This window comes from Centroberyx gerrardi, chromosome 23 (assembly GCF_048128805.1).
Source record: "Centroberyx gerrardi isolate f3 chromosome 23, fCenGer3.hap1.cur.20231027, whole genome shotgun sequence".
Classification (NCBI taxonomy): Eukaryota; Metazoa; Chordata; class Actinopteri; order Beryciformes; family Berycidae; genus Centroberyx; species Centroberyx gerrardi.
The window spans coordinates 10,457,337-10,480,954 of NC_136019.1; the positions used below are offsets into that span (position 1 = coordinate 10,457,337).

At 46.9% G+C, this 23,618-nt stretch overlaps 1 protein-coding gene across 1 annotated transcript in view; it reads left to right on the forward strand.

The window, feature by feature from the left end:
- The window catches only part of dthd1 (death domain containing 1), a 62,608-nt gene extending 40,640 nt beyond the window's left edge, over window positions 1–21,968 (forward strand). The window contains exons 5-10 of the mRNA XM_078281830.1: window positions 14,841–15,100; window positions 15,242–15,400; window positions 18,781–19,070; window positions 20,595–20,845; window positions 20,951–21,008; window positions 21,661–21,968. Coding sequence (XP_078137956.1) covers window positions 14,841–15,100; window positions 15,242–15,400; window positions 18,781–19,070; window positions 20,595–20,845; window positions 20,951–21,008; window positions 21,661–21,968 — 1,326 coding nt within the window. The remainder of the gene's footprint in view (window positions 1–14,840; window positions 15,101–15,241; window positions 15,401–18,780; window positions 19,071–20,594; window positions 20,846–20,950; window positions 21,009–21,660) is intronic.
- Window positions 21,969–23,618: the final 1,650 nt, after the last annotated feature.

Here is a 23,618-nt window from a genome sequence, read left to right on the forward strand (position 1 = left end):
GCATGAATTCATCACTATGAGCCACCTGAAGGACTTCTACGCCACCAGCTCTCATGCGAAAGAGTCTTTCCTGGCCATGAACATCTGCACACTGCGGGACTCGGCCTGTAACTCAATCCCCAGTGTAACCAGCAGCGAAGAAGACGTAGAGGTCCAGGATTTCTCTCATGACTCTTCACCTGCTACTGAATCTGATGACAGAGCTTCAGTCATCTCTGTCCCAGTTAACAAGACTTCTGTTACCGCTGTCCCGGTCGACAAGGCTCCCGCTACCTCCGTCCCGGTTGACAAGACTTCCGTCACCGCCGTCCCGGTCGACAAGGCTCCCGCTACCTCCGTCCCGGTTGACAAGACTTCCGTCACCGCCGTCCCGGTCGACAAGGCTCCCGCTACCTCCGTCCCGGTTGACAAGACTTCCGTCACCGCCGTCCCGGTCGACAAGGCTCCCGCTACCTCCGTCCCGGTTGACAAGACTTCCGTCACCGCCGTCCCGGTCGACAAGGCTCCCGCTACCTCCGTCCCGGTTGACAAGACTTCCGTCACCGCCGTCCCGGTCGACAAGGTTCCCGCTACCTCCGTCCCGGTTGACAAGACTTCCGTCACCGCCGTCCCGGTCGACAAGGCATCCGCTACCTCCGTCCCGGTTGACAAGACTTCCGTCACCGCCGTCCCGGTCGACAAGGCTCCCGCTACCTCCGTCCCGGTTGACAAGACTTCCGTCACTGCTGTCCCGGTCGACAAGGCATCCGCGACCACTGTCCCGGTTGAGAAGACTTCTGTCCTGGCTGCTGGGGCTGCCACTACCACTGACCCAGCTGACGAGGCTTCAACCGCTATCTCCACTGAGGTCAAGAAAAAAAAGTTCAGACCTGTTAAAAAAATGCGGCGATTCTTCTCCAGAGTGAGGAAGGCCATCCGTCGTTGCTTTACCCGTGCTGAGGAGTGACAGGCTTCATTTACACTGCCGCTCCCAATTCTGATTTTTTTTCACACCAATCCATCACATCTGAGCAAAAGAATCAGAATTTAGCACTTAGGCCGGCACTGTGAATGCAGTAGCTTCATATGCAAAAAAAATAAAATATAATAATTGCAGCACCTCTGACTCCATCAACTTTTATTCAACAGTATCACTGAGTATCATTTAGATTTGCAAACAAGATTTGCCCTCCTTGGTCTCAATCAAGACTCAGCTTGCCTCCATCTTCATTTCAACTCAACCTTGGTCTTTCTCTTGACGCAAAATTGCGTATAAGTATATAAGTATAAGTATATAATAAGTGCTTTTGTAGGAGCTTGTGAATACAGTATGTGGAATATCAACAATATGCATCATTTTAATCACTTTAACTTACTTAAAGTAGATAGAAAAACTAATGGTATCACTACTATTCATGGTTCTTTCACTTCCCCTTTATTATAAACATGATATTGCAGTAATTATAGCTTGACTCAACCAATTTGCTCTGCAATAAATAAAGTAATTTTGAGGGGCACCTTGTTTGGGTTTAGGTAGCTGGCAAAACATCTTTGTAAATTTGAGATCAACTCTTCGAAAGAGAACTCAAAATATCAAACTTCTTCCAAAGAATGAGGAAGAAACAGAGACAGAGAGAGAAAGAGAGACATTGAAAGTGTGTGTGTGTGTGTGAGAGAGAGAGAGAGAGAGAGGGTGAGGGAGAAACGGCTTTGAATTCACAGACCTGAGTTTTTACAGATGTTTGCTGCGATGAAGAAAAATGAACAGCTGTGTACAATACTTGAACTGACTTCTGAGTCCAATCGTCTGTGAACTAAATTCAGCACAGTTTGTTGCTTGATCTTATTTCAAAAACAGACTCAGAATACTCTCTCTGCATGGTTTTCTTTGATAGCACCATGACTTGTCTGGACACAACAGCAGCTCGAAAGAACAATTTTCTTATCATATCACAGCTCTGTGCATGAACAGCTATGTAAAGAAAGCAGAATGGCTGTTTCCTCATCTGCCTCAGATCCAGCCTGTAGATGCCGTCCTCCTGGCCACCGTCAAGTCCGGAAGTGATGTCTTTTACTCGGTGATCTCCACCAGCCCACTGCTCTATCTCACCCATCCCTCCTCCCAGCCCCTGCGCAGACCCCTCACACTCACCCTCCCCTGTCCCCCAAACCCCGAAAAGAAGAGGGCGGGACAGGGGGAGGAGCCAGAACGCCACAACATCCGGCCGATCAGTGCTGCTGCACTGTGGCACCAACCCACTTCGCACATTTTTACACATAGAAATTATAATTTGACCACAAGTGAAGTACATAATGCAATTCAGTGGCTCAAATGGTGTGAGACGATAAACAGTACTTGGTTGGAATAGATCATATACTTCCTTGATTGTATTACAAAGAGTGACATATTATGTATGTGTGTTGTATGCTCTATAATTCTGGGCGCGTGCACACACACACACACACACACACTCGAAAACAGTTACACATTTCAATGGACCCAGTGCCATTAGAGACATAAATATATGTTAGTGAAAACGTCCAATTTAAAAATGATGTGACAGGAACGATTATGTGAAAACCCCATTCATTTTCCCCATAGAGAAATTACTTTAGATATGGAAGGGCAAGGCTCACACCCAAGATTATGACATCACTGAGGAGGTCTATGACAAGAATCACTCTGTAGGTAGGCTGGATGGAGCTGGTAAGGTTCTGTGTGACATCATAATGAGGATCTCATTATGATGTCACAACAACAGAGTCCTTTAAAAGCAGACGCTGAGCTGGAAACCAGTCTTTTCGCTAACAGATGAAGATCGACAAGGATGGAAACTGTAAGTAGAGAGACACTTAAGCAAAACAGACTGTCAACGTCAGGATGGACGTCTGTCAATAGGAACATCGTTGAGGAGACAACATGCAGCATCCAGCAGGACTCAGAAGAGGGTTCACAATTTCTCCCATGTGCCATATGCACAGAGGGGATGATGTCCAGTCCCTGGAGCGTGCCGCCCGCACCTTTGGAATTCCAGGTAGTCCATGATGAAGTGCTGTCTAGCACCTCATCTGACTACCTGGTTCAGGTGTTCAAGGGGCAGGGGTGCTTTGGCAAAGTAGCCCAGTGCCTGAAGTTGGGCACAGACAAAAAAATGTCTGTCAATAGGAACATCGTTGAGGAGACAACATGCAGCATCCAGCAGGACTCAGAAGAGGGTTCACAATTTCTCCCATGTGCCATATGCACAGAGGGGATGATGTCCAGTCCCTGGAGCGTGCCGCCCGCACCTCTCCCCCAGGCACCTTTGGAATTCCAGGTAGTCCATGATGAAGTGCTGTCTAGCACCTCATCTGACTACCTGGTTCAGGTGTTCAAGGGGCAGGGGTGCTTTGGCAAAGTAGCCCAGTGCCTGAAGTTGGGCACAGACAAAAAAATGGCTATAAAGGTGCTCAGGAAGGGGGCTGATGCCATGCAGGATTTCTATAGAGAGTGGGCCATGCTGAGAATTGTCAGTTCTTTGGATGCAGACATGTGTCACTTGGTGCGGTGGCATGAGTGTTTCATGCACCGAGGACACCCCTGTCTCGTCTTCGAAATGCTGGACAGGAGTCTGCATGATTTTATGAAGGAGCGAGACGGTGAGCCCCTGTCTCTCCAAGAAATTAGACCGATTGCAAAGCAGCTGGCTATGGCCCTTGCAGCTTTGAAATCAATAGGTGTGATCCACACAGACCTAAAGCCAGACAATGTAATGCTGGTGGACTGTGTGGACCAGCCATTGAAAGTCAAGCTAATTGACTTTGGTCTGGCCATCCCTGCCTCGGAAGTGAAACCTGGGGAAATCTTTCAGGCGCTTTGCTACAGGTCTCCAGAGGTCCTCTTGGGCCTCCCAGTCACCGAGGCCATAGACATGTGGGCCCTCGGGTGCATCATGGCCTACATGTTCCTGGGCACTAAGCTCTACGATTCACGCAGCAAATATGACGCAGTACGACTCATTGTGGAGATGCAGGGACTTCCTGAACAGCACCTGCTCGATGCTGGTGTGTATACTGACATCTACTTCAAACGTGACCCAGACGTCTGGAGGCTGAAGACACCAAAGGAGTTTAAAAGCGAAACTGGAATCAAGTCCAGAGCGAGCAGGACTCACATGGTGGATTGGCTCCCTGATTTGATATACCTCTACCCAGAGGAGGCAGAAGAGATTGAGCATGAGGACATGTGGGCATTCATAAACCTCTTGCAAATGATGCTGGAAATTGATGCTGAGGAGAGGGTCACGCCCTGCGACGCTCTGCAGCATGAATTCATCACTATGAGCCACCTGAAGGACTTCTACGCCACCAGCTCTCATGCGAAAGAGTCTTTCCTGGCCATGAACATCTGCACACTGCGGGACTCGGCCTGTAACTCAATCCCCAGTGTAACCAGCAGCGAAGAAGACGTAGAGGTCCAGGATTTCTCTCATGACTCTTCACCTGCTACTGAATCTGATGACAGAGCTTCAGTCATCTCTGTCCCAGTTAACAAGACTTCTGTTACCGCTGTCCCGGTCGACAAGGCTCCCGCTACCTCCGTCCCGGTTGACAAGACTTCCGTCACCGCCGTCCCGGTCGACAAGGCTCCCGCTACCTCCGTCCCGGTTGACAAGACTTCCGTCACCGCCGTCCCGGTCGACAAGGCTCCCGCTACCTCCGTCCCGGTTGACAAGACTTCCGTCACCGCCGTCCCGGTCGACAAGGCTCCCGCTACCTCCGTCCCGGTTGACAAGACTTCCGTCACCGCCGTCCCGGTCGACAAGGCTCCCGCTACCTCCGTCCCGGTTGACAAGACTTCCGTCACCGCCGTCCCGGTCGACAAGGTTCCCGCTACCTCCGTCCCGGTTGACAAGACTTCCGTCACCGCCGTCCCGGTCGACAAGGCATCCGCTACCTCCGTCCCGGTTGACAAGACTTCCGTCACCGCCGTCCCGGTCGACAAGGCTCCCGCTACCTCCGTCCCGGTTGACAAGACTTCCGTCACTGCTGTCCCGGTCGACAAGGCATCCGCGACCACTGTCCCGGTTGAGAAGACTTCTGTCCTGGCTGCTGGGGCTGCCACTACCACTGACCCAGCTGACGAGGCTTCAACCGCTATCTCCACTGAGGTCAAGAAAAAAAAGTTCAGACCTGTTAAAAAAATGCGGCGATTCTTCTCCAGAGTGAGGAAGGCCATCCGTCGTTGCTTTACCCGTGCTGAGGAGTGACAGGCTTCATTTACACTGCCGCTCCCAATTCTGATTTTTTTTCACACCAATCCATCACATCTGAGCAAAAGAATCAGAATTTAGCACTTAGGCCGGCACTGTGAATGCAGTAGCTTCATATGCAAAAAAAATAAAATATAATAATTGCAGCACCTCTGACTCCATCAACTTTTATTCAACAGTATCACTGAGTATCATTTAGATTTGCAAACAAGATTTGCCCTCCTTGGTCTCAATCAAGACTCAGCTTGCCTCCATCTTCATTTCAACTCAACCTTGGTCTTTCTCTTGACGCAAAATTGCGTATAAGTATATAAGTATAAGTATATAATAAGTGCTTTTGTAGGAGCTTGTGAATACAGTATGTGGAATATCAACAATATGCATCATTTTAATCACTTTAACTTACTTAAAGTAGATAGAAAAACTAATGGTATCACTACTATTCATGGTTCTTTCACTTCCCCTTTATTATAAACATGATATTGCAGTAATTATAGCTTGACTCAACCAATTTGCTCTGCAATAAATAAAGTAATTTTGAGGGGCACCTTGTTTGGGTTTAGGTAGCTGGCAAAACATCTTTGTAAATTTGAGATCAACTCTTCGAAAGAGAACTCAAAATATCAAACTTCTTCCAAAGAATGAGGAAGAAACAGAGACAGAGAGAGAAAGAGAGACATTGAAAGTGTGTGTGTGTGTGTGAGAGAGAGAGAGAGAGAGAGGGTGAGGGAGAAACGGCTTTGAATTCACAGACCTGAGTTTTTACAGATGTTTGCTGCGATGAAGAAAAATGAACAGCTGTGTACAATACTTGAACTGACTTCTGAGTCCAATCGTCTGTGAACTAAATTCAGCACAGTTTGTTGCTTGATCTTATTTCAAAAACAGACTCAGAATACTCTCTCTGCATGGTTTTCTTTGATAGCACCATGACTTGTCTGGACACAACAGCAGCTCGAAAGAACAATTTTCTTATCATATCACAGCTCTGTGCATGAACAGCTATGTAAAGAAAGCAGAATGGCTGTTTCCTCATCTGCCTCAGATCCAGCCTGTAGATGCCGTCCTCCTGGCCACCGTCAAGTCCGGAAGTGATGTCTTTTACTCGGTGATCTCCACCAGCCCACTGCTCTATCTCACCCATCCCTCCTCCCAGCCCCTGCGCAGACCCCTCACACTCACCCTCCCCTGTCCCCCAAACCCCGAAAAGAAGAGGGCGGGACAGGGGGAGGAGCCAGAACGCCACAACATCCGGCCGATCAGTGCTGCTGCACTGTGGCACCAACCCACTTCGCACATTTTTACACATAGAAATTATAATTTGACCACAAGTGAAGTACATAATGCAATTCAGTGGCTCAAATGGTGTGAGACGATAAACAGTACTTGGTTGGAATAGATCATATACTTCCTTGATTGTATTACAAAGAGTGACATATTATGTATGTGTGTTGTATGCTCTATAATTCTGGGCGCGTGCACACACACACACACACACACACTCGAAAACAGTTACACATTTCAATGGACCCAGTGCCATTAGAGACATAAATATATGTTAGTGAAAACGTCCAATTTAAAAATGATGTGACAGGAACGATTATGTGAAAACCCCATTCATTTTCCCCATAGAGAAATTACTTTAGATATGGAAGGGCAAGGCTCACACCCAAGATTATGACATCACTGAGGAGGTCTATGACAAGAATCACTCTGTAGGTAGGCTGGATGGAGCTGGTAAGGTTCTGTGTGACATCATAATGAGGATCTCATTATGATGTCACAACAACAGAGTCCTTTAAAAGCAGACGCTGAGCTGGAAACCAGTCTTTTCGCTAACAGATGAAGATCGACAAGGATGGAAACTGTAAGTAGAGAGACACTTAAGCAAAACAGACTGTCAACGTCAGGATGGACGTCTGTCAATAGGAACATCGTTGAGGAGACAACATGCAGCATCCAGCAGGACTCAGAAGAGGGTTCACAATTTCTCCCATGTGCCATATGCACAGAGGGGATGATGTCCAGTCCCTGGAGCGTGCCGCCCGCACCTTTGGAATTCCAGGTAGTCCATGATGAAGTGCTGTCTAGCACCTCATCTGACTACCTGGTTCAGGTGTTCAAGGGGCAGGGGTGCTTTGGCAAAGTAGCCCAGTGCCTGAAGTTGGGCACAGACAAAAAAATGTCTGTCAATAGGAACATCGTTGAGGAGACAACATGCAGCATCCAGCAGGACTCAGAAGAGGGTTCACAATTTCTCCCATGTGCCATATGCACAGAGGGGATGATGTCCAGTCCCTGGAGCGTGCCGCCCGCACCTCTCCCCCAGGCACCTTTGGAATTCCAGGTAGTCCATGATGAAGTGCTGTCTAGCACCTCATCTGACTACCTGGTTCAGGTGTTCAAGGGGCAGGGGTGCTTTGGCAAAGTAGCCCAGTGCCTGAAGTTGGGCACAGACAAAAAAATGGCTATAAAGGTGCTCAGGAAGGGGGCTGATGCCATGCAGGATTTCTATAGAGAGTGGGCCATGCTGAGAATTGTCAGTTCTTTGGATGCAGACATGTGTCACTTGGTGCGGTGGCATGAGTGTTTCATGCACCGAGGACACCCCTGTCTCGTCTTCGAAATGCTGGACAGGAGTCTGCATGATTTTATGAAGGAGCGAGACGGTGAGCCCCTGTCTCTCCAAGAAATTAGACCGATTGCAAAGCAGCTGGCTATGGCCCTTGCAGCTTTGAAATCAATAGGTGTGATCCACACAGACCTAAAGCCAGACAATGTAATGCTGGTGGACTGTGTGGACCAGCCATTGAAAGTCAAGCTAATTGACTTTGGTCTGGCCATCCCTGCCTCGGAAGTGAAACCTGGGGAAATCTTTCAGGCGCTTTGCTACAGGTCTCCAGAGGTCCTCTTGGGCCTCCCAGTCACCGAGGCCATAGACATGTGGGCCCTCGGGTGCATCATGGCCTACATGTTCCTGGGCACTAAGCTCTACGATTCACGCAGCAAATATGACGCAGTACGACTCATTGTGGAGATGCAGGGACTTCCTGAACAGCACCTGCTCGATGCTGGTGTGTATACTGACATCTACTTCAAACGTGACCCAGACGTCTGGAGGCTGAAGACACCAAAGGAGTTTAAAAGCGAAACTGGAATCAAGTCCAGAGCGAGCAGGACTCACATGGTGGATTGGCTCCCTGATTTGATATACCTCTACCCAGAGGAGGCAGAAGAGATTGAGCATGAGGACATGTGGGCATTCATAAACCTCTTGCAAATGATGCTGGAAATTGATGCTGAGGAGAGGGTCACGCCCTGCGACGCTCTGCAGCATGAATTCATCACTATGAGCCACCTGAAGGACTTCTACGCCACCAGCTCTCATGCGAAAGAGTCTTTCCTGGCCATGAACATCTGCACACTGCGGGACTCGGCCTGTAACTCAATCCCCAGTGTAACCAGCAGCGAAGAAGACGTAGAGGTCCAGGATTTCTCTCATGACTCTTCACCTGCTACTGAATCTGATGACAGAGCTTCAGTCATCTCTGTCCCAGTTAACAAGACTTCTGTTACCGCTGTCCCGGTCGACAAGGCTCCCGCTACCTCCGTCCCGGTTGACAAGACTTCCGTCACCGCCGTCCCGGTCGACAAGGCTCCCGCTACCTCCGTCCCGGTTGACAAGACTTCCGTCACCGCCGTCCCGGTCGACAAGGCTCCCGCTACCTCCGTCCCGGTTGACAAGACTTCCGTCACCGCCGTCCCGGTCGACAAGGCTCCCGCTACCTCCGTCCCGGTTGACAAGACTTCCGTCACCGCCGTCCCGGTCGACAAGGCTCCCGCTACCTCCGTCCCGGTTGACAAGACTTCCGTCACCGCCGTCCCGGTCGACAAGGTTCCCGCTACCTCCGTCCCGGTTGACAAGACTTCCGTCACCGCCGTCCCGGTCGACAAGGCATCCGCTACCTCCGTCCCGGTTGACAAGACTTCCGTCACCGCCGTCCCGGTCGACAAGGCTCCCGCTACCTCCGTCCCGGTTGACAAGACTTCCGTCACTGCTGTCCCGGTCGACAAGGCATCCGCGACCACTGTCCCGGTTGAGAAGACTTCTGTCCTGGCTGCTGGGGCTGCCACTACCACTGACCCAGCTGACGAGGCTTCAACCGCTATCTCCACTGAGGTCAAGAAAAAAAAGTTCAGACCTGTTAAAAAAATGCGGCGATTCTTCTCCAGAGTGAGGAAGGCCATCCGTCGTTGCTTTACCCGTGCTGAGGAGTGACAGGCTTCATTTACACTGCCGCTCCCAATTCTGATTTTTTTTCACACCAATCCATCACATCTGAGCAAAAGAATCAGAATTTAGCACTTAGGCCGGCACTGTGAATGCAGTAGCTTCATATGCAAAAAAAATAAAATATAATAATTGCAGCACCTCTGACTCCATCAACTTTTATTCAACAGTATCACTGAGTATCATTTAGATTTGCAAACAAGATTTGCCCTCCTTGGTCTCAATCAAGACTCAGCTTGCCTCCATCTTCATTTCAACTCAACCTTGGTCTTTCTCTTGACGCAAAATTGCGTATAAGTATATAAGTATAAGTATATAATAAGTGCTTTTGTAGGAGCTTGTGAATACAGTATGTGGAATATCAACAATATGCATCATTTTAATCACTTTAACTTACTTAAAGTAGATAGAAAAACTAATGGTATCACTACTATTCATGGTTCTTTCACTTCCCCTTTATTATAAACATGATATTGCAGTAATTATAGCTTGACTCAACCAATTTGCTCTGCAATAAATAAAGTAATTTTGAGGGGCACCTTGTTTGGGTTTAGGTAGCTGGCAAAACATCTTTGTAAATTTGAGATCAACTCTTCGAAAGAGAACTCAAAATATCAAACTTCTTCCAAAGAATGAGGAAGAAACAGAGACAGAGAGAGAAAGAGAGACATTGAAAGTGTGTGTGTGTGTGTGAGAGAGAGAGAGAGAGAGAGGGTGAGGGAGAAACGGCTTTGAATTCACAGACCTGAGTTTTTACAGATGTTTGCTGCGATGAAGAAAAATGAACAGCTGTGTACAATACTTGAACTGACTTCTGAGTCCAATCGTCTGTGAACTAAATTCAGCACAGTTTGTTGCTTGATCTTATTTCAAAAACAGACTCAGAATACTCTCTCTGCATGGTTTTCTTTGATAGCACCATGACTTGTCTGGACACAACAGCAGCTCGAAAGAACAATTTTCTTATCATATCACAGCTCTGTGCATGAACAGCTATGTAAAGAAAGCAGAATGGCTGTTTCCTCATCTGCCTCAGATCCAGCCTGTAGATGCCGTCCTCCTGGCCACCGTCAAGTCCGGAAGTGATGTCTTTTACTCGGTGATCTCCACCAGCCCACTGCTCTATCTCACCCATCCCTCCTCCCAGCCCCTGCGCAGACCCCTCACACTCACCCTCCCCTGTCCCCCAAACCCCGAAAAGAAGAGGGCGGGACAGGGGGAGGAGCCAGAACGCCACAACATCCGGCCGATCAGTGCTGCTGCACTGTGGCACCAACCCACTTCGCACATTTTTACACATAGAAATTATAATTTGACCACAAGTGAAGTACATAATGCAATTCAGTGGCTCAAATGGTGTGAGACGATAAACAGTACTTGGTTGGAATAGATCATATACTTCCTTGATTGTATTACAAAGAGTGACATATTATGTATGTGTGTTGTATGCTCTATAATTCTGGGCGCGTGCACACACACACACACACACACACTCGAAAACAGTTACACATTTCAATGGACCCAGTGCCATTAGAGACATAAATATATGTTAGTGAAAACGTCCAATTTAAAAATGATGTGACAGGAACGATTATGTGAAAACCCCATTCATTTTCCCCATAGAGAAATTACTTTAGATATGGAAGGGCAAGGCTCACACCCAAGATTATGACATCACTGAGGAGGTCTATGACAAGAATCACTCTGTAGGTAGGCTGGATGGAGCTGGTAAGGTTCTGTGTGACATCATAATGAGGATCTCATTATGATGTCACAACAACAGAGTCCTTTAAAAGCAGACGCTGAGCTGGAAACCAGTCTTTTCGCTAACAGATGAAGATCGACAAGGATGGAAACTGTAAGTAGAGAGACACTTAAGCAAAACAGACTGTCAACGTCAGGATGGACGTCTGTCAATAGGAACATCGTTGAGGAGACAACATGCAGCATCCAGCAGGACTCAGAAGAGGGTTCACAATTTCTCCCATGTGCCATATGCACAGAGGGGATGATGTCCAGTCCCTGGAGCGTGCCGCCCGCACCTTTGGAATTCCAGGTAGTCCATGATGAAGTGCTGTCTAGCACCTCATCTGACTACCTGGTTCAGGTGTTCAAGGGGCAGGGGTGCTTTGGCAAAGTAGCCCAGTGCCTGAAGTTGGGCACAGACAAAAAAATGTCTGTCAATAGGAACATCGTTGAGGAGACAACATGCAGCATCCAGCAGGACTCAGAAGAGGGTTCACAATTTCTCCCATGTGCCATATGCACAGAGGGGATGATGTCCAGTCCCTGGAGCGTGCCGCCCGCACCTCTCCCCCAGGCACCTTTGGAATTCCAGGTAGTCCATGATGAAGTGCTGTCTAGCACCTCATCTGACTACCTGGTTCAGGTGTTCAAGGGGCAGGGGTGCTTTGGCAAAGTAGCCCAGTGCCTGAAGTTGGGCACAGACAAAAAAATGGCTATAAAGGTGCTCAGGAAGGGGGCTGATGCCATGCAGGATTTCTATAGAGAGTGGGCCATGCTGAGAATTGTCAGTTCTTTGGATGCAGACATGTGTCACTTGGTGCGGTGGCATGAGTGTTTCATGCACCGAGGACACCCCTGTCTCGTCTTCGAAATGCTGGACAGGAGTCTGCATGATTTTATGAAGGAGCGAGACGGTGAGCCCCTGTCTCTCCAAGAAATTAGACCGATTGCAAAGCAGCTGGCTATGGCCCTTGCAGCTTTGAAATCAATAGGTGTGATCCACACAGACCTAAAGCCAGACAATGTAATGCTGGTGGACTGTGTGGACCAGCCATTGAAAGTCAAGCTAATTGACTTTGGTCTGGCCATCCCTGCCTCGGAAGTGAAACCTGGGGAAATCTTTCAGGCGCTTTGCTACAGGTCTCCAGAGGTCCTCTTGGGCCTCCCAGTCACCGAGGCCATAGACATGTGGGCCCTCGGGTGCATCATGGCCTACATGTTCCTGGGCACTAAGCTCTACGATTCACGCAGCAAATATGACGCAGTACGACTCATTGTGGAGATGCAGGGACTTCCTGAACAGCACCTGCTCGATGCTGGTGTCTATACTGACATCTACTTCAAACGTGACCCAGACGTCTGGAGGCTGAAGACACCAAAGGAGTTTAAAAGCGAAACTGGAATCAAGTCCAGAGCGAGCAGGACTCACATGGTGGATTGGCTCCCTGATTTGATATACCTCTACCCAGAGGAGGCAGAAGAGATTGAGCATGAGGACATGTGGGCATTCATAAACCTCTTGCAAATGATGCTGGAAATTGATGCTGAGGAGAGGGTCACGCCCTGCGACGCTCTGCAGCATGAATTCATCACTATGAGCCACCTGAAGGACTTCTACGCCACCAGCTCTCATGCGAAAGAGTCTTTCCTGGCCATGAACATCTGCACACTGCGGGACTCGGCCTGTAACTCAATCCCCAGTGTAACCAGCAGCGAAGAAGACGTAGAGGTCCAGGATTTCTCTCATGACTCTTCACCTGCTACTGAATCTGATGACAGAGCTTCAGTCATCTCTGTCCCAGTTAACAAGACTTCTGTTACCGCTGTCCCGGTCGACAAGGCTCCCGCTACCTCCGTCCCGGTTGACAAGACTTCCGTCACCGCCGTCCCGGTCGACAAGGCTCCCGCTACCTCCGTCCCGGTTGACAAGACTTCCGTCACCGCCGTCCCGGTCGACAAGGCTCCCGCTACCTCCGTCCCGGTTGACAAGACTTCCGTCACCGCCGTCCCGGTCGACAAGGCTCCCGCTACCTCCGTCCCGGTTGACAAGACTTCCGTCACCGCCGTCCCGGTCGACAAGGCTCCCGCTACCTCCGTCCCGGTTGACAAGACTTCCGTCACCGCCGTCCCGGTCGACAAGGTTCCCGCTACCTCCGTCCCGGTTGACAAGACTTCCGTCACCGCCGTCCCGGTCGACAAGGCATCCGCTACCTCCGTCCCGGTTGACAAGACTTCCATCACCGCCGTCCCGGTCGACAAGGCTCCCGCTACCTCCGTCCCGGTTGACAAGACTTCCGTCACTGCTGTCCCGGTCGACAAGGCATCCGCTACCACTGTCCCGGTTGAGAAGACTTCTGTCCTGGCTGCTGGGGCTGCCACTACCACTGACCCAGCTGACGAGGCTTCAACCGCTATCTCCACTGAGGTCAAGAAAAAAAAGTTCAGACCTGTTAAAAAAATGCGGCGATTCTTCTCCAGAGTGAGGAAGGCCATCCGTCGTTGCTTTACCCGTGCTGAGGAGTGACAGGCTTCATTTACACTGCCGCTCCCAATTCTGATTTTTTTTCACACCAATCCATCACATCTGAGCAAAAGAATCAGAATTTAGCACTTAGGCCGGCACTGTGAATGCAGTAGCTTCATATGCAAAAAAAATAAAATATAATAATTGCAGCACCTCTGACTCCATCAACTTCTATTCAACAGTATCACTGAGTATCATTTAGATTTGCAAACAAGATTTGCCCTCCTTGGTCTCAATCAAGACTCAGCTTGCCTCCATCTTCATTTCAACTCAACCTTGGTCTTTCTCTTGACGCAAAATTGCGTATAAGTATATAAGTATAAGTATATAATAAGTGCTTTTGTAGGAGCTTGTGAATACAGTATGTGGAATATCAACAATATGCATCATTTTAATCACTTTAACTTACTTAAAGTAGATAGAAAAACTAATGGTATCACTACTATTCATGGTTCTTTCACTTCCCCTGTATTATAAACATGATATTGCAGTAATTATAGCTTGACTCAACCAATTTGCTCTGCAATAAATAAAGTAATTTTGAGGGGCACCTTGTTTGGGTTTAGGTAGCTGGCAAAACATCTTTGTAAATTTGAGATCAACTCTTCGAAAGAGAACTCAAAATATCAAACTTCTTCCAAAGAATGAGGAAGAAACAGAGACAGAGAGAGAAAGAGAGACATTGAAAGTGTGTGTGTGTGTGTGAGAGAGAGAGAGAGAGAGAGGGTGAGGGAGAAACGGCTTTGAATTCACAGACCTGAGTTTTTACAGATGTTTGCTGCGATGAAGAAAAATGAACAGCTGTGTACAATACTTGAACTGACTTCTGAGTCCAATCGTCTGTGAACTAAATTCAGCACAGTTTGTTGCTTGATCTTATTTCAAAAACAGACTCAGAATACTCTCTCTGCATGGTTTTCTTTGATAGCACCATGACTTGTCTGGACACAACAGCAGCTCGAAAGAACAATTTTCTTATCATATCACAGCTCTGTGCATGAACAGCTATGTAAAGAAAGCAGAATGGCTGTTTCCTCATCTGCCTCAGATCCAGCCTGTAGATGCCGTCCTCCTGGCCACCGTCAAGTCCGGAAGTGATGTCTTTTACTCGGTGATCTCCACCAGCCCACTGCTCTATCTCACCCATCCCTCCTCCCAGCCCCTGCGCAGACCCCTCACACTCACCCTCCCCTGTCCCCCAAACCCCGAAAAGAAGAGGGCGGGACAGGGGGAGGAGCCAGAACGCCACAACATCCGGCCGATCAGTGCTGCTGCACTGTGGCACCAACCCACTTCGCACAGAGCGAGGTAAGCTCCTGTTTGTTAAATTTGCTATGATAAGATCTACTGTAACTAATGATAAAGAGAATGTGTGTACTTGGCAAACTTTAATAAATAAAATTAAATAATTTTGAATGGAGATATTTTGTTTTTTAATGTCTCGGTCAGAATGCTGAGTGCCTCTGTCAAGTCCTCCAAGGAGATTTCCAATGAGCTGCTGGCTCTTCTGGGTTGGAGGGACAAACAGTGGGACGTCCTGGAGAAGGTCGCCGTCAGGAACCTGCAAAACGGACTGGTGTCCTTTGAGCTGACAGAGAACTTTGAAAGGTTTGCAGCAGATCATTTTCTTCTTTAAACTATTCATTGGTGCAACTTTGAATGGTTGATAAGAATCCTCAGAATCAGAGGTTGTGTTTAGGTCTGTATCATATTGTTTTATACCTAAACAAAGCCGTTAGGATACATTTCTGACAAATTTAAAGGATCCGATCAGCTGCTTAAATCTTGAAGAAATCCAAAAATCCTATGGTACTGTTTCACAAGTTTCTACCAGTCTTATCTGACTGTCCAATGGGACTCAAAAGAGCGAAACTGTAGGTTACTGGTAAATGACACACTGAGCACAAATCATAAACTTGGCCCAATTCAAAATCTTTATTGCCATTGTATTTCTGACTGCAGTACTCAACGGAGGTGCTGTTGCATCTTCAGACCTAAACAGAGCAGAGTGTAAATTGCAATATAAGGCAGAAACATCCAAAGCAAGACCACAGACATGGCAAACAAGCCCAGGGTCAAGAACTTAGGGCATTGCCCAGTTATTTCAGTGGTGTCAGGAAGGATCTGTGGAAAGGAAACAGCAGATCCTTTGTTGATTTGTCCAGTATGTCCACACACAAAAAGGAGAACCTGAAAAACAAAGTATAGTATAGTGTGTAGTGTCAGAGGTCAGAGAAGAGCTTAAACAGTGTAAATACAGGAGTCGTGTTGCCTTAACTATGCTGTAAGCTCTCTGACAGCGCAAAGACAAAATGTGATGAATTTCTATCTCTCACCACATCTCCTCTCGCCTGTGCCTTGCTCCCAAAGTTGGCCAGCCACTGCAGTCTTTCTGAAGGACTGTAGGTTTTCAACTTGCTGCCCTTGTCTCCCATACACAGCGTCAGAACGGGCTGGCTGCTCACACCCGAAAGGAAGATATAATAAATCCTGCACCTGACCACAGAACAGAAAACGCTGTTGAGACACTGCAGATGAATAGGACTTAAACCAAAACAGTTGGTGTTTGATTATCTACCTTTTTGATGAGATGCAGTTAGCAGACGTTGACTCCGGGTTCGTCTGCCTCTCGTGGGACCGAGGCAGCAGACATATTCCCTTGATACCATGGGGCCCCTGCAGTGTTGTTCTCATCCTATCAAGGAGGCTGTTTAGGCTGAAACGCACATAGAGCACGGTAAACAATGTTTGATGCAGACGGGAAATAGAGTTTGCAAATAAATGGGAACGGGTGGTGGATCAGAGAGGCGGTGATGAATGACGGGAGTGAGCGACTCAAACTCTCTGTAATACCTCTCAGTGAAGTACAGCCTGTTCCGTTTTCCTTTTGTCACGCAGTTAGCCTGAAAGATAAAGCGAACAACGTTAAAAACCCCTGAGAAACCTCTGAGTTTCCTCTTAAATTTCCCCTTAAGTAGCTTTAAAGTTAGAAAACACATCCATTCTGTATGACAATGTCACATATTCTGTATCTGCTCGTTCCAACGCTCCATTGAAGCTATAGCACACTTATACTGTGAAATAGTGAAATATTCAAATGCAAGATGACATTTTTTTATGGTTGCATCATTACATCAAATGGAAAAAAAATCGAGATGTCTTGTGCATCATTTTATACACATTTCCCTGTAATGCAGCATGACGTATTTTGGTATCTTTGGAAACCTTGGGATCTTGACTAGAATTTAAAATAAAGTTCTGTGGATTTGAGCAAAGCTTGGCTGCGCAACATGAGTTTGTAATGATGGACCCACCAGTGGGACCAGCAGGGTGGAAGAGGTAATTACAATAATTAATGTTTTCTTTCAAAAATGTTTTTCTCACTTGATAGATAGTGAGGCGTAACTCCATTTTTTTGCCACATGGTGAGGACAACAGCTGGATATGAGTTCATGTTTATACAATCATATTTGTAGCACTTGATGTTTTGTTACTAAGTTTAGGGTAATTAAATGCCACCTCAGTAATACAATAGATTGTTCCTCAGTTGGAAATGATTTGACAGGTTTCTCACCATGTGGATCTGGCATCCCAGGAGCCCCATGAGGCTGGTAGACAGGCGCAGCAGGTGGGCGGGGCTCTGGGCCATCCTCACAGCCACATCCACACACTGGCTGCCACCAGCAGTGACTGTCAACAGGAGACCTCCCACCACATAGAGGAGGTAGACGAAACTGCTCCTGGCCAGTCAGAGAGAGAGAGAGAGAGGGGACGACAGACAAACAATGAGGATTAAGGATTTGCACATTTGGTGGATAGAGAGCACGTTTTGCTTGTCAGGGATCCTCACCTCTGGAGCACGAGCTCTACTGGAAAGCCGGGCATGGAGAGGCTTGATGTGTTCGATGCCTCACAGCATACGACTCTGGCTCTGGGGATGTTAGAATAGGTGACATGTTTATGTGCAAATGGTCACAGTGTGGAACAACACAATACCACGGTTATAATAGTTTGGGATTTTTCGTTAACAATAATAATGATAACAATAAAATCACTCAGGCATTTGGACATTTGCACAGCATAACAACTGATTGGGCATAAACATTCATCATCATCATCATCATCATCATCATCATCATCATCATCATCATCATCACCATCATCATCATAATCATCGCAGCAGTGTCATTACTTCACATAGTGTTCTTGCCATTGTTTAATCCAGAGTCAAATAAATAAACAATGCATAGTTTTTAAGAGCAAAGGAAAGAACTTACAGTTTTCTGACCGATCATCCAACTGTTCCAGCTCTCCTGGTTTTTGACATTAAAGGGTGCGTGCCTTCCATTCTGGTATCGTTCAAGACTAAGGGACAGTGTGACAAGAAATGAAATGAGGAATGCTACAACTAATAACGCAGATTTACAACCAGCTTTTCTTTGCATAAGGGGTTTAAGGAAACCATGGGGTTAAGGAGGTGTGGATAAAGAGGGGGGGTCTGAATACCATGAATTCCAGCCTGTAACATTTCTATGTCAGAACGTAACCACATGTTTGTGGCAAGAACATATTAAGTAATCTATAGATAACTGTTATGGGCGAGACAGTATATTCACCAAAATCTTTTAACTGTTTAATAGGAAGGCCAATATTAGCCCCAGCTGTAACTTGGTGAACTGTCCCATTAATAAGGATGTTCTTCTCATAATGTCCCTCCTGTTCTATAATTCTCTTCGGCTTCCTTATCTGAAACAGCTTTCCCTGGGAATAATATCAATAGAATAGGTAATATTAATTCTTTACACTGGCTAAAGTGTAGGCCTATTCTGTCTTTGTTCTGGCCCACGGTAGCAGACTCATCTCTTCAATCCATTCAGCAACAATCTAATCTCTCCGCTAAGCTCAGCTTCTTAAATTTGCAGACTGCCTCTTTTTCTGTCCATCTGCCTTTCTGTCTCCCTTTGCCTCTCTCTCTCTTCCCCATTCAGGCTGCTAGTGGTGCGTCTCCTCTCCCCGGTGCAGCCTTGCCATCTCACCTCCCTGGCGGAGGAGCTGGAGGAGTCGGTGTGCCGCCACACGGTCGCCATCGTCCTCCAGCGCCGGCGGGAGGAGCCCCACGGCGTCCTGGTGGCCGCGCTGCCCAGCAGAGACCTGGGCTGGGAGCTGTCCAAGCTGCGGGCCCAGGGCTACAGCGGCCTCCCGGACGCCTCGGCCGAGACCTCCGTGTGTGAAGGAGACCAACTGCTGCTCCGTTTCAGCGGCAACATCACCTCCGCAGGTAGGGAGGAGGAGGGCAAGTCATGGAGCCATGGATGGATCCTGTTCAGTTCCTCATAACCCCCCCCCCCCTCCCGTCCTCGTCCTTGCAAAAGTGTCCTCACATGCTCCAGTGGCTCCATGCTGCGGCTGACCCTGCTCTCTGACCTCCCTATGGAAACGGAGAAGCAAAAAGATCAATAGAGTATCACAAAACAATTATATCTCACAAAGTCAATCTATGAGCAAGTTCCCTTTGTCCACATAAACTGACCCTGTGTAAAGGCTATTTTTTTTTTGTATTCGCTGCTGCTGCTGCTGTATCACCAAACAACAACTCTTCAGGAATTGAGAAAAATGACCATGCAGTTTTTGATCGATGCAATGGTTGCATGCGCTTTTTGACAATATCAATGAATAAGACAGAGAATAAAACCTTTTAAATATAAATAAACCTTTTAAATTTAACCTGGGAACCTTGGATACTAGTGTATGCAGCATGATGGGATGGTACTGGATCTTCTATCAGTTAAGATTTTGGTAGCCATTATGTGTCCAAGTCAGCAGTTTATTTTTCTCACCTACTTTGCCTTACATTTTGTTGTGCACTAGACAACAACCACATTCCTAACTCAGTATGTTTTGCCTGAAAATGAGCTTGATAGTAATCTTAATAATAGTAAATCTAGAGTTTATCTACATCTGAGAAATCAATGCTTGTAATCTTACGTTTGTAGCTGTTTTATCTTGAATTTTTGAACCACAGAAAATACGTGAGATATTTCTTTATAGCAACAGTAAGACCGTAACCAGCAACCAATAAAGCAGTTGTCGCTATCGGCGCAGGTGAGCAGGCTGCAAGTCCCTGCCCTGCCAGGTCAACACAGGCTTATCTTCCCACTGCTTGTTGCCACAAAACCAGATGCCACAGACCTTCCAATAAAGCAGATGAATTATACCGTATGTTTGCACAGGCGGCTGCTGGAGTGGGAAACACAAAATCAATCTGGCTCAGGCCTGACAGAACGCTTGTATGTTCACAATGTTCATGTCAGTGTCCGAGATCCTTTGCTATGTGGCTGTGCGCTGACCTCTTCCTTCCCTCCCACTTTATCGATATGTTGTTTGTTCAGCCTTGACAGGATGACTTGGTATTCAGTGTGCACACTCTAAAAACCACCATACAGATATACAGTTGGATTGACTAACATCCAGAGTGGGTTTGTTTTATAGGGGGGAAAAAAATGACTGATGAAGAATTTAATTCCAAAATGAGATATCCAGAGTTTGAAAAATTTGACACCCACTCTAACAAAATGCTTGCTGGCTAGAAAATAAAATTCATGATGGATTGTCATTTAAATTGCAAGCTATTTTAAGACATTGCTTACAAAATAGTGACATTTGAGGAAATGCAATCGTCTGCATTTTTGAAATATTAAGCCATGAACATCAGGTAACTTCACCAAAATGGATATATATCGTATTTTGGAATGGAACCCTTCAGATGATCATAACATTTGTGCGTGTTCTTGTTTTCGAATAGGAACTCAAAACAACCAAAATGGTGTCACGTGCGAGCGAATCGCCTTCCACAGTCAGAGGAAGAACCAGCTCTTTCTGCATCTGACTGAAGTGGACTCATTTGGGAACTACAGCTCCCCTCACTACAAGGGGACGGCCATGTTCTATAAGGTCGCCAGAGGTCAGCTGGAATGGCGAGGTGACAGCGCCGTCCCGTTGAACATGAAGCTCCTGGGAGATCCCGTCTGTAAGCTGTCTCTGACTTTGCCCAAGGTAGAGGAGGAGAAGCATTCACACAAAATCTCTAGATCATACAAACTTTGACTCTCGCAGTAAGAGAATATTATAACATTTCACAGTCATTCTGTTTCATTTCAGAAAGTAAGAACCATTAATCGGGCCGTCAGTGCTAAGGTCAAGTTATGTGAGGAGACAGGTGGGTGAATTACCGTTATCCTTAAATGTCTTTCACTCTTTCTCTTATTCTTTCATACTGTCTGCATCTCTTCAGCCACTCTACCACTCACCCATCCTCTCTCCCCGTTTCAGTCGTGACTTACAGTGGAAATCTGCAAGATCCTTGTGTTTGTTTTATTCTGGTGACTCATTTTTTCCCAGAGATCACTTGTCAATCAAACAGTGTGTCCAGTACTGTGATATTTTTATTCTTTGGTGTTTCTGTTGATGCAGTTTGAGGTTCTGTAGGTGGCGCTAGTCTTTTCTTTGTCTGTTCAGTCATGGTGGCTATCGCTGCTCATGCTAACTACCCGGTTCTTCTTCTGTTTATTCCAAACAAACCGCTGTAACTGTTTCTGGTTACATAAAACACCAGAGGATTTTTCCCTGGAAAGAGGGAGGTTATCTGACACTGGGTGTTTAGAAAAGCAAATGTAGCAAATGTCAAAGCTTACATGGTTGAATTACTAGGCTACTGTCTTAAATCAGTGAAAGAGAGTAGCAAAACAGGCATTTATAATACAAAAATACCACAGATTATTACTTTAACAGCAAATTCTTCTCCTCAACTCCCTCCCTTCCTCCCTTCCACCACCACTCCCCCTCACCCCCACCCCCCACCCCCTCACCAGAGTCCCTGTCAGACTCTCTTCTCCTCTGGCTGTCTGGCGAGCTCTCGGAGGAGGAAACGGCCCTGCTGGTGCTCTCCCTGCGTCTTCGCCGTAGCGCCGCTCAGCTGGTGAAGCTCCGGGCCGGGGACAGCCCGTCCGCCCGGGCCTTCCACCTCCTGGCCCTGTGGAGGAGGGGGCTGCCCGCCGCCCCCCACCCAGCCAGGGCCGCCCAGCTGGCCCGCTGCCTGGCCAAGAGCGGCAGGCCGGACCTGGCCAGGGAGCTGCTGCTGCGGCAGGCTGCGGCCACCAGGGACGGCTCGCTGAAATAAGAAAACATAATCTAAAAGGACTTGTTTAATAATAATGGAATTCACACTGGTTCTTATTTTGCTGCTTAAGGTTATTTCAAAGCACATGTGCCTAAATGAGCTCCTGGTAGTGCTGTGTTTCATCCACAAGGGGTCAGCACTGGACTGTGAGATTTTGTGCTCTTTTCCAGACCTGGGTCCAATAATATTGATAGAAATTCTTAGGATTTGTTTTGACATAATTACCAAATGGCTGGAGAGTGGCACATAAGACATTGGGTGAGCATAAAGTTTAGACAATCAAAGGCAAGCATTTGAAAGTCAATTACTAACCTTTTATAATTGACAACATCTGGTACTCCATACAAACACAGAGAATACTTTGCAACCACAAGTTGACCCAGGTCTGAGCTCTTAAAATAAAGAAGTACTGTAATTGTTGAAACAGTTACGCATTATTCGTTTTCATGTGTGCAATGTAGATGCACAACTATATGATAACATAAGTTAGCCGGTGTGTGTTAACTGTCACAACACATTTCCAAGTTTCTACATTTCTCAGGGGTTTTTTTTCCACATAATAATCTAATTTGTAAAACTTTGGAAAGCATTACCCTCTACATAGGACAAAGCTTTCACTTGTATTTTGTAGTTTGTCTCCATAGAGCGACGGGTGATTGACAAGATCAGATAAGAGTCAGCCACCTCTCCTCTCTGTGTAAACAGCTGCTGACACTGAGGCATGACCTCTTTTCATCTCATTGACACTGAGTCATCTTTGACTTGACAGTGTCTCTTGATGATAACTGATTGGATGACAAAGGCTTGGATTTTTACTATGATATGATATGAGGAATTTCTGTTTTACAATGCATACTTGGAATTACTTGGAAGATACATATATTTTATTACTTTTGCCTGAGCATTATCAATTGATTTTGAAAATAAATCATGTTGATCCATACAAAATTATGAAAATATCTCCACAGATTCTTTTCCATGTCAAAAAGAAAAGTTTCATTGAAGTGGGGTTATAACTTTATAACAAGAAAACCCCCTTATAACTAGATCAAGGCCACCAGAAAAGCACTCTCTCTTTTTAATGACATTCAACAGGGTTTTCTTTTTCATCTGCCTTCAGAGCCTCACGCTCAAGCTGTGTGGCATTCTGGAGACCCTCGGCTGAAGCTGGGGGGGTAATGATAGATGCCATGTGTCCAGGTGGGGGGGCGCGGGACCCCCTGCCGAGAGAGGAGAGACCGCCCAGAGCTGCGAATGGGGGGGAGCGGTTAATGAAGTATGAAATGTTAACAGGTGGAGCTGATGGATTAAACTCCATGATCATTCTTTCTCTCCCTGTCTCTCTCTCCCTCTGACTGAATATTTTTAAGCTCGTTTCCATCCTCTATACCTCTCCTCTGCTCATTAACCTTTCCTCTTGCTCTCATGGTGCCGTCATGTATCCGTTTTTCCCTCGTCTCTCTTTCTTTTCCATCTTTCTGATTATCTCCTCATTTCCCTTCCTCAATCCCTTCCTGTATAATTCGAAAGGACACGTGTGGCGTCGCTAGCAGGAGAGCTTGGTGCCTAGAGTGTGTGTGTCAGAGGGGGGTATCATTAGTCTGGCACAGGGCCATCAAACACCAACACACACACACACACATACATACT